Here is a 12,148-nt window from a genome sequence, read left to right as displayed (position 1 = left end):
ATGGCACTAAATTATCTATTTAAAAACAGTCCCATGGTTATAACATAAAATGCATAATTAGGAAAAATACAGAAGTACTATCTTACTTCCTTAGGACAATTTTATTCCAGTCTTTTTTTCCTCTGGACAGAGGAAGCTATTGTAACTGAGCACACAACAGCTCTTTCATAATAGAAAAAGTTACCAGCACACACGTAAGTTGCATCAAGAACAGGGGCTCTATACAATGTCCGGAGCCTGTTGAGAAACACATCGCTTTTATATGCTGTGGATTAAAGAGCACAACCATCTGGTCCGCTTTCAGGCTAAATGAGCCAATGCTATCCTGCATGCCAATTTGCACGATTGATAAAAAAGGGCCTATTATACATCTGTCTCAGTAATGTCTGATGTTACGGTTTTAGCAACACTCTCCTGTTTTATGATTATTTCAAGTTTTATACTTTAACAATACGTTTATTTCGATGGGTACAACTGGCATCACTACGTACTATATAAATGCTTTTCTCACTTTATTATGTAAAATTGAGATTTAAAGGATAATGGCACTAAACTGACACTTTTTACATTGTTTTTAATTCCTTCTTCCAACTTTTTACAAGATTCACTACTGCAGAAGCTAAAAGGTGAAGGATTAAAAGAAGTCTTCACAGAAAAGCTCTAAGGATTGATATTTAATGAACTGTGAGATGTAAATCAATGCACAACAGCACAGTTTAAGCTTAAAATACTAGGATAACATTTATATTAAAAATAATTCACCTACAGATAATACAGTCTAGTGTTTATTGTATGTTATGGAAGGTACACTTGAATTTCAAAAATTTAAAACATATAAAAAGTGGTTAAGGGCTAACATTTTATCAACATGTGATAAATGTGTAAGAATGTTTATTATACAGCAGGGTACAATGGTAGTGTTAATGCCAACAGGGCACCACAGAAGTTAGTTTAAAAAAAATTTCCACTATGCTTTATACAAACAACACCACTTGCTGTTGTTTATCGGGAGAGGATCGCTGTCTGAAGGATAAGCAGTCCTATAGGTTTTTAATGTTAGATAGTGTCATAGTACATAGATCGGTGAGTGTTTCAAAATAAAACTAGAAATGCTGTAATTACTTCACAGAAATGCACATCCAATATTTGTTTTCAATAAGAACAATAGGTACAAGATTATAACTCTCCCTATATGAAATAATTTACACACAGATGAAAGCTACACTATCTAAAATAATCACTAAATACATTTTTCTTTTGGGAAATAAACAAGCAATTTTTGTTTTGCATGATCAATATCAAAAAACATATAGCAGAAGTAGTATTTTTTTAAACATAACTGATGCTCTAAAATAAAAAAAAGGAAGAAATGAGAAAAAAGATTTTCCATGAATGTGCAACCTAAAATAAACCAAGCTTATATTGTAGTACAACCATATTAAGAAACCACTGATCAGAAGTACAACTTTATGGAAAAAATTTATAATCCACAAAACTGTTCATCAGGCCATAAAATAAAATAGCTCCACAGTTTACAGATAAAACTGAGGCCACATAGATGCGTGCTATGTCTTATCTCCAGTAAGTAGATACTTAGGCAGAGGATGTGACACTTTGTTTGTAGACAGCATGGTATGCATTTCTCAGCAAGACGTAAGGGAAACAAGACTCCAAGAGATCCATCGTCAGGAATGGAGACTCCTGAACAATCTGAAAAATACCAGAAACACACGGTTTTGCAGAACGCCTTCTACTGCCTGCTGCTGCTAGTTTATTTCATGGAGATACTGCTGGTCTGCACCACCACAGCACCACTCACATATCTCACGGCAAAATGAAATAATAAAGTTTAAACGTTGGTGAAAGACACATTGCTATAAACTCATCACTTCTCAAAGCCAGTCATTTAGCTTCTTCCCTTATATATTGTCATATAGCACTCCTGCCACTTCCAAAACATAAAGAATACTGAAAGGAACACCTCTGAGCAGAGAGGATTTTCCCCCCACACACACTCTGAACAGTCCTTCTTTAAGGTGAAATTTCATTTTAATATTGCATATACTATATGATTGATTAAAATGATCTGAACGATGTGATACAATGTCCTAGACAACAAAGGATGATCGTAAAAATGGGGGGGGGGGGGGGGGAATGAAAAAAAAAATTAACTTCCAACAATTAGAATGCCAGGGAGAATGACATTAAAAAAAATAATTTCCACTGGTTGATGACCTACAACACACAAAGCGACACCCAAAATACCCTTGCTGAATGACACAATGTGGAGCCTATTCCTTAAATTAGTAACACATAAAATAGACAAAAGCTTACCATGTCTAGTAGCAGGTAAACAGATTCTCTGTTCCTTGTAGTAGTTTTGTCTGTCTCCTGGCCAATCTTCAGTAGACTGGACGATGCAAGCTACATAAAAACAAGTATTTCAAAGCAATAAATAAAACAATGCATCAATCAACTTCTATTTTGCTATTCATGCACAAAACCTTTCTGAAGAAATTGGTATCTTAGCCAGGCACTGCAGTGTACTAGTGACTACAAAGAACAGTAAATAGTCCTGAACACACGAACCATCACTGGGCTTTAGTTTCAGTGAGCCATTTGTTTATTTCTAGCAGTGTTCAATAAGCAATATGTGCTATTTTAATACAAAAAGTGAACTAATTTCTTGCATAGAACTTTCAGTTGTTATCACTGGTTGACCATTATAAAGTTTACTGAAATTAATGACAGAACTTCCGTGGGATCAAGATGTCACTTTCTCCGTCCTTTCTCTCCTGTGTAAAACACATATAAACTTACTGCATTTTGGTAAGACTTAAAGTGATTGGAGTTTTATTGTTTGAAGTTATACCCGTTTTGCGATAGAAGGACAAACTAAGTTTTACTTCCTAAACTGTATTTTTACTTGAAGAATTCCATCCTAAATGTAAATGAATAATACTTTATCAGCGCATGAGCAACCTTACAACACTAGTTTTAAAAGAGATCCTAGAAATTTGTAACGCCTACTTAGGTATTTACAAGCTCAGGATGACAGAATACAGCGAAATACTCAGTTTGCAGATGCATTGATAACCCATCTTTCATGTCTTTCAGAAATTTGAAAAAACCTCTTTTCAACTTTCATATGTACGATCATCATTTATGCTCTCACACCAAGCAATGGCCATGTGCCAAAGCCACACATTTACCAGAAATGGATTTAAACCTAGAATGTTAACTTTAAAATCTAAATGAAGCTTCTTCTTGAACAAATTCTCTCATTAATCAATTTGTAATATAAAGTGAATGTGCATACTTCAAAAATAATCCTAGCATATACTCATCAGTATTAAGTATCCTACCAAGTTCTTTCTGTATTTAATGAACTTTGACAGGAAAGCAGATCATCCCCAGCACTACATTTTCGTCTTAAGATAAATGTTTTTCTTTCATCTAAGGGTAAGTGATATATAAAAGGTGTTAGAAAAGAGAGATTACCAAAATATCTGAACCATCAAGTCATGGTCTGTGCAATAAAGCAGTGGTCTGAAACCAGTTCGTAAACACTGAAAAAATGCAAACCTCATACCAAAAGTGTTTTTATCACATTAAACTATACTGGTTTCCTTCACTTGTCTAACGTATGCAGCTTGACACAACCATTTTTCTTTCATCTTTTAGAGCCAGCAGTTGCAGTAGACAAGGTCAACGGCCAGAGGTTTTTTTTTTTTCTGTTTTACAAAATGCAATGAAGTTCCAGAAATAAAAGATCCTTTTAAGGAAAAAAAAAAAAAGTTTCTTCTAGTTACAGAAAGTTACCATTATCCCACCCCTGTAAGTGTGTTAGGCACCTAAAACAAGGGGAGGCGAGATATTTTTTTCATATTTCAAGGCTAAACAGCAAGAATCAAGAATCACTCAAAATCAGTAGTAATTTTTAAAAATTAAAGTGAAGCTGCCGTTTTAGCCTTTAGTTTCCCTTCAAGTATCGGCTAATTAAGAGCCACTTTAAAAATTCTATCTCTACTTGGGCAGCACACCAAAGTGTATTTAAAATGCATCACCACCACCTAAGGGCTTTTGATTTATTTTTTTTTCCTAAGGATTTCAGAAGCTTTGATCTTCAGCCTACTCCAAAGCATAAAAATGTGTCTCCCCAAATATCCCTGTAGCGTACCACTATCAGACAGTTACTGTTCAAGAAGGGTAGATATGTCAAAAGGTAGGACTCAAAAGGCACTCTGGAGTTACCTTCTTTAAAAAAGTAAAACAAACTAAAGAGTTTATTCATCATGGGAAAAAAGTCTGCTAGACAGAATCTGGATTTTATATGCATTGCACTTTTTTTTTTTCCAGTCATGTGCCACACAACGTAAGAGATGGTTATGTGCTAAAATACTAAAAGTTACAGTAAAACAAATTATAACACTTGTACTGATTTGCTACTGTTACTTTCCAACATCACACACAGCTGACTATTGCTAAAGGACTATTACTAAATTTAATCTACATATAGACTTGTATTAACAATATGCTTCTCTCGTGCAACAAAACCAGATTTATATGAAATCAACTGCAATGTATCCCAAATTAGTATTACATTTTCCACCTGAATTTGAACATACTTCCTCAAGTCAATCGATATTTTTCTTATGATACAAATTTTAACCTGTTGCTAGACTTCAAAAAGTAACTTACATCTGATTTTCTCCTAATCAACACTGTATTCTACAATAACTTTAGTTTCTCTGGAGTCTGTACCTACAGGAAAATAAGTAACGTAACAAGCACTATGAAGCAATATTGCTATTAGAAGAGATGTTGGTTAATCAATATTAATCCATATTAATCTAAATCTATATAGTATGCCCTTGTGATTAAGATTACTCATGTCCGATTGCCGCTGTAAAGGTAACACTTGCAATGACAAAGACATTGGTAATTTAATGTGGAAGCAGACTATGTATAAAAACAGACTGAGAGGCATTAGAAGGTCAGAGTTCCTCTCTTTTTAGAGGATCTATCTCTAGAAATGAAGTTGTACATACGGCCAAAAATTCTTTAAGACGGTCTTCAATGCTTCCCTTGTGGATCGTAAACAAAGCTGCAGCAATCTGGTTGATAGCTTTTGCCAAGCAATGGATGTTGTTGCAATGCCCTAGACAAAACCACACACAAATTACCTCAGCATCACGTTTGAAAATGACAGTATTCTTTGGAAAATATCACCAAAGAGTAAACAGACTTGTCACGATGAAAGATCAATGTTTAACATCTTACAAACGGGAGCAAAGTACTTGTACTTTGAACTTGGTATCAGGAAAAGCACCAGAAGAACAGATCCCTTCTGAATGCTGTAATGGTCACAACAACATGACAAAGATCCCTGTGGCTATTAGAAATAAGGAAAAATAATATATTGAAAGTTTATTTGGCTTCTACAAAACTGGAGAGCGTTACTACTTGACTAGGCTAAAAAGACATGTATAAGCAGGATTTTTTTCAAGCTAATTGGCTATTTTTCTCCCCTCTATGTAAATGGACAAGCTGTCATGCCCAGACAGCTTTCACCCAAGAGATCTACAGGAACTCAAGAACAAAACTGTCGAATTGCTACCTGCTGTATACATCTTGCCTAAAATTCACCCAGGCTTCAAAGGCCTGGAATGTGACTAAATGACACCAATTTTCAAAGACAGCAGAAGAACTGCTCCTCAGCCTGATGTCTCTTCTAGGCAAATTAAGTAAAATCTACCACTTTAAAACAAAATTAATAGACACCTGGGCAAATATCTTGGGAAAGTGCTAACGTACAAAAGGCAGGGGGTCTTTCAAGGAGTTACAAAGCATACAAGCATGCAAACACTACTGATTCTTTCCAATTCGTTTTGACCATTGCTGAGCACTGAGCTCATTTTTTTCATTCGGTCACTTATTGTAACTCCAAGATCATGCCTAAATAGCAAGGTCAGCTAGAACCCATCACTCCACATGAGAAAAATTTATTTTTTCCCCCCATGCATATCACTGTTCTTACTTAAAATGGATTTTATCTCTCATTTTATTGCACAATTTACTCAGTGTCGTAATATCCATCTGAAGCTCTTTACTCCTCTAATATCCTCAATAACTTCACATAATACAAAAATTTTCTCACCTCACTCTTCACCCTCCTTCTGGGTGGTCTATGAATATGTTGACTGGTAGGTCCCAGCAAAGATCCCTATGGATCTCCACCAGCAGGCCTGCTGATACCCCTGCTCCATCTCCTATTTTTTAATTAAATATTGCTGCATGAATATGCTAGTCCAAAAAAAAAAAAAGAACAGATCACCACTTTCCTTGAACATCAGTCAAGAACATCTGTTCTGCTTAATTCTGCTGATTTAAGTTTATATTTGTTTTTGTAGTGGCTTGATTCTTTGAAGTTACTTCATTTTTATGTCTCGGAGACTGTAGAAAAAGCATCAGCAAGGGAATTCAGCTGATGAATTGTTGTCTTCTGACCTGCGACAGGTTTCAAGTATTTAGAAAAGGCTATGTCTCTTGCAGTCGAGTGTTCTATTCTAGCCTCTAAATGACAAATTAGTCCTCTAGCCTGACAATTGACTAGCAGTTCAGATTTCTTACTGAGAACAAAAGTAAAGTCCTGCTAGAGTCTGAGCCTTTATCTGGAGCTAGTGGAAGAAACAGGCTTGATCCTGAAGTCGGCAGAGAGAACACAGACATTGCTAAAGCTGTCCAAGAACTGTCTGTATTTGGGAGGTTATGTCTTGCCAGATTAGAAAGCTGAAACTCCTTCAAATTTGTGACTTGTTGACGGATAAATTCAGGATTTGTCCAGGGAATGTGCTTCATAAAAAGCAGCCTTTATTAAGTTCTCATTCTGGAAATAGCATCTATATTAAGCATCTCAAGCCAGATGTTCTACAATAAGGGCAGAACAGGAGAAAAAGTAGTATTATGCAAGGACTGCAGAACTGACAAGGTCTATTCTGTTTGTTCAGTTATTTCTGTAGAGTGAACGTATTTTATAGATTCCTTTTGCCAGGCTGTTTTCCTCTCAATAAAAAAAGAGCCCACTCAGTAAAGAATTACATAATACAGGGGCCACATCTCGTAAAATCAGTAGCAACTCCTAATACGGGCTCATTTGAGTTCTAGATGGAACTCCTCTCCAGCCACAGTTTTATGAGGTCTTATTAAGTGCACTTACTTTAAGAATCCACTTTGAAACAGGCTTTGTCTGACTTCACGTTACGAGTTACTGAAGGTAAATGAAATCACAGAAGCTGGAATGTTTAAGCTACCTGATATAAAACAGGCAGAAGACAGAATTATCTGTTTCAGCCTGCTGAGACTCTGAGGACAAACAGGGTCCTTGGAAGAGAAGGGAGTTTGAGGAGGGCAAACCTGCCTGAGCTCTAACCTGCTGGAGCACCTCCAGCTTGCCTGACTCACATACTTTGAAATAAATTTGCAAAGGGGTGAACGTGAAAGTACAATCACTGTTAAAAACTTTTAGTACTGTCCCCCAGCAAGCAGTAAAGTTTTGAGACGCTACAGTAGGTAAGATGGAGAAGCTGGTAGCAGAAAGTGCTTCCTGAGGGTTTCTTTTACGAAACAATAAACAATATTTAAGAGACATGGTCTTAACACATATAAGTAAATTCATTTGGACCAAGTTAAGAGAACGAACCTGACTGTCCTTTAACAAGCAAGTTTCTACCTGTGCCCCTCACCCAATCACATGTGATATGCCCTGCTCTTGCCTCTATTTCAATATTTTCATTCAGCCATCGTAACTTTGAAAAAGCTCACAAAAAGCCACAGAAATACTATGAGAGTAGAGACAACATGAAGCAACTCTGTGGGTTACAGATTGTTCTCCCTACCCATCAGAAAAAAGCTGTTAATTTTAAAATTCACAACTTTTCAAATCAATGTTCAAGTTCTAATCATTGCATCAGAGATTTATACAACTTTTTCCACAACTGGTAAAAGGCTACGCTATCTGATTAAAATGAAACTAGAGTTAACAAATCCCTAATCTCTCAAAACTGAAGAAAACGTTAATTAACCCAATTTAAAACAATAATCTCGAGTCTCTCAAAAAATGTGATCTGCATACTACACTAATTGATACATAAGACTTTCAGGATTTTTGATCTTTTCCTAGTACTTTAAGTTTTCAGAAGTCAGTTTAGACAATTCTTTGTGAGTTAAGCTTTGACCAGATTAAAAATGCAACTATTGAAAAAAAAAAAATAGAAAAAACATGCTGTACCCAGTAAATGGATGCAGAATAAACATGGTCTTTTATGTGAGCCATGCTACACATCACAAAGGAAATAGCTTGAACAGCTGAAAGGTGACTTTTGTATGTGTTGGAACAGTTTTGTCAGTCTTTTTTTTAATTTAATTTTGTCTGAAAGAGAACTTTTTTTTGTGGATTACATGCAAAGAATTTCCTTGAGGCAACGATTTTACTTTTTTTTAAATAAGAAAAGTTGAACTACTGCATAGGATATAATTCTGTTCACAGCTTACACCTTCCAGATTCTGTTTTCAAAAATTTTATGCTTAGTAATATGAACAGCATATTAAATATAGAAAAGACACGTTGTACGAGTGGCCCATAGCCAATGTAAAGATTACTAAAACATCTACACTATTATATAAAAGTCTCACACTAAGTAACACAGAACGTATACTCCAGCAATTCTATATATTAGGACGAGATTGCCCCCTACAGTATCCGAACTGTTCTTAAAATCTCAAGCAGAAGACTCATTTTTCACAGAAAGTCATCTCAAACAAGAGTTAAGTAAATGCTTTTTAAAGTAACTTCCAGAAGAACTTTCCTGGATTAGGGCTACACTGATTTTCAAATTTTGTTTACTACAAAACGTAGTAAGTATCTGAAGCAAAAATATTCAAGAAACTACAGAACTATTATGAAGAAAGCATTCACAGCAAGTACTTAGCTGACTCTACATTACCTTCAATGGCGGGGCTATACTGAGACATCACATTACTAGCCAAAGTTGGCAAGGAGACTGCCACGAAGACCATGAGAAGGCAAGCAATTTTATACTCTTCTTCTGGACTGATGTTTTCTAAAAACAAAACCAAAGTTCTTTTTAATTAAAGAAGTCACCTCAAAGTATTTCCTTTCAACTGCAGGTAGTTTAGAACGTAACATGTTTGACCAAACTGAAACTTAAACCCATCAACAACGAACTCAATGTCTATACTGTGGAAGGAGGAATATTACGTCAGTCTTGCCAAAAGACAGGGTGGAGCTTCAAAATGTCCAGTTATCTACAAAAGTGAGGGCAAACCGCTTCCACCCTATCACTTCTAATCAGTTAGTAACTAAGACTTTAATATGCTGAGCAGAACAGTAAAGGAAAAAAAGGCAACAGAGTGCTCAGTAAGGAAGATAGGGAAAAAAGCTGAAGACTCTCTAAAAGCCCTTAAAAGTGCTTTCATGCCTTCAAACCTGCCGGAGTAAACAAAAGTAGTGGTGCTTTAAAGCAAGTAAGAGGAAGCACTATACATGTTAGAACATTAACATGTTTATTTTACCATGTTTCTCCTTGTAAGCTCCATGGTAACACTTGTATAACATACCAGTAACACAATGTTCTGAAATTCATGAGGTGCATTCAGCTGGCATTTCGGTTCCTAATGGCACAGATCTGTAACAGATCTGTACAGCCGAACTGATCACGTCCGTAGTTGTTCACAATAAGAGTCCTATTGTCATTGTCTTTAAATTACAGCAGTTTTCACCACTAGCTATTAAACTCCTTCAATGTCTACTCATTCTTTTGTAGATAAACAAGCTAATTCACGTATGGTTGAAAAGATTCTCAAGCTAACGCATCAGTAGGCAGCAGGCACAAATAATTCACTTATGCCACTTACGGAGTTCATCGAAGGAATACAAAGGGCCCAAGATACAAAAGTCTCCTCCTAGTATTTTAAACACTTCCATGCCTGGTGCATTATTTGCTCCTCCTGTTTTTTGGTGTTTTGTTTTAGTTTTTTTACACTTACAAAGCTGTAACTTCTTACCTGATTTTTGGGAAGACAGAGCTACAACCAAGGCAGGATCAATCTCACATGGCAATCCAGCGGCTGATGACAGTTCATATACATTCATTGCCACCTGAGGACCAGAAGAAAGATAATTAAAAAAAAGACAACATCGACTGCTTTTTGTGTAAACATGATGAAGCACGGTTTTGCTGTCACGTTTAAAATGTTCATATTAGGGTTTGAGGCACTAAGGAATTTCAGAGACTTGGCTAAAACAAGATAAAGAGACTCTAGATTTTTGTTTCTTTCTAACCGACACTGAACAGCTGGGTCAGTACTTTGTGTGCTAAATTATTTCTTTTTGTCAAGCCAAACGAAGCTTGTATACTTTTCCACATTACCTCCAAAGCAAACATCCTGACTTCCAATTAGCTGTTTCTACATTTTTCTTCGCTGTTCAAAAGATACTAGCAGATTTTCTCTACTAGATCTGAAGTATCAGCTAACATCTGCAAATATAGCATTTTTAGACAAAAGCCAAAAGTCACAGTTTGGTGAAGTGTTAGAGTAAGGCAGAAATATTACAGCATTCAAATTTGATACACATTCAGTGTCTAGTGATCCCAAGTGCCAAGAATTAGACTCTCAGCGGCCCTAACACTTGGAGGAACTAAGAGCGTCTTGAAATGTATTCCATTTTCCAGGCTGTATCTTTCATTGCCATTAACAAGTGTTCACCACAGTTCTCTCTTTCCCCAATTTACATTTTGGACAAACTATCTGAACCTGTAGTTCAGATGAATCTCTGCAAAAGCAGGTTTATACCAAATACAAAGGACTATGGGAAACGCTAGCAATGTGTCTTACTGCCATGAATATTTGTGAAGTTTTACACTTTGCCTGTAAATTCTCATCTATAGCTGGTCAGCTCCACATAGGGGGAAGCTGGGCAGACTATCCTTATTCATGTGCTCCAGCCTGGCTACCTAAGGGCAAGTTCTGACATGAAAAGCACACAATGCTGTTTGCACAGTGCCATGCTGTCAGCAGGATGTACGTTGAGTACAGTCCTGCATTAAAAGAATTCCAGAGCATCCAGATGAGAGCCGGTTCACAACAAACTGGTTAAGGAGCAATGGTGGAACAAATGCAAGCCTGTTTCTAAAAGCCTGTAGAGACAACCCAACGATTTAATATAAAAAATAACCAAATAAAAGAAGAACAAATCCCCATTTTGCCAGTTGCCCCAAATCATAAGATTCAGGGATACTAAAATAAAAACATTTCATAACAAGTATTCATTTCATCAACAGCTTTAAAGCTGTTTGTGCTTTGCTTGGTAAATTCAGTACATAGGAAATTACTATGTTATTATTTCCTAAAATATGCCCAATTGGGCAGTTGTCCTAATCCATTGTACAAAGCCCTGTGAAGATCTGCCTGTTGATGTGCCTTCATTTCAGAAAAAAAAGTCTACTTTACTGTCCCCCAAAAAGCCTTTGTTGCCTACAATTGCACTGCTGTATGTAACAAAACCAGGAGAAATCTCAGACAATGAGCTGCTGATTGTCCACAGGACTTAATTATTAGCAGGCTTATAGCACAGTTCTGGCCCTTCCAACAAGCTGTTTCCAAGACAAAGTTCTGGCAGAGTTACAGGGTAACATATGTCAGAGCCCCCAGCAGGCACTATGGACAAGCCTACACAGGTTTGTCTCCTCCATGCACAGTCCTCCAACTTTATGCAGGCAAGCGATGTACTCTCAAACAAGCCTACATGGCATCACGCCACACCACAGGACGCTGGTGTCTATGGTTGGTACCATGCAAACACCAGCATGGTGGACTGTACCATGGTACTTAAATTTATTTTAGATACTTTGAACTAGAAAAACACACACACAAAATAGGTATATTTAAATATTACAGGGGAACTACAGCAGGCCCAGAGAAGGCCAACAGGCAAGTATTATCTGAAGCAGAGGTAACTTGGTGGTGCTACATGGCACAAGCAAGAGAACAGTCCTCAGCATGGTTTTATTTAGCAGTGAGTAGGTCTTTTTTGCCATCCAGTTATTCCAGTGACTGCAAATTACTC

General features: G+C 36.6%; 1 protein-coding gene across 2 annotated transcripts in view; it reads right to left on the bottom strand.

Moving 5' to 3' along the window:
- Positions 1-554: 554 nt before the first annotated feature.
- The window catches only part of NCKAP1 (NCK associated protein 1), a 60,031-nt gene continuing 48,437 nt past the window's right edge, over positions 555-12,148 (bottom strand). For both annotated transcript variants that reach the window (XM_054208479.1, XM_054208480.1), the window contains exons 27-31: positions 10,087-10,180; positions 9,006-9,122; positions 5,052-5,161; positions 2,335-2,424; positions 555-1,710 (exon numbers count right to left, since the gene is read on the bottom strand). In XM_054208479.1, the coding sequence (XP_054064454.1) occupies positions 1,594-1,710; positions 2,335-2,424; positions 5,052-5,161; positions 9,006-9,122; positions 10,087-10,180 (528 nt within the window). In that variant the 3' untranslated portion in view covers positions 555-1,593. The remainder of the gene's footprint in view (positions 1,711-2,334; positions 2,425-5,051; positions 5,162-9,005; positions 9,123-10,086; positions 10,181-12,148) is intronic.

This window comes from Rissa tridactyla, chromosome 7 (genome assembly GCF_028500815.1).
Source record: "Rissa tridactyla isolate bRisTri1 chromosome 7, bRisTri1.patW.cur.20221130, whole genome shotgun sequence".
Classification (NCBI taxonomy): domain Eukaryota; kingdom Metazoa; phylum Chordata; class Aves; order Charadriiformes; family Laridae; genus Rissa; species Rissa tridactyla.
Note: the sequence above shows the minus strand (reverse complement) of the source record. Positions and strands in the feature narration are given on the sequence as shown.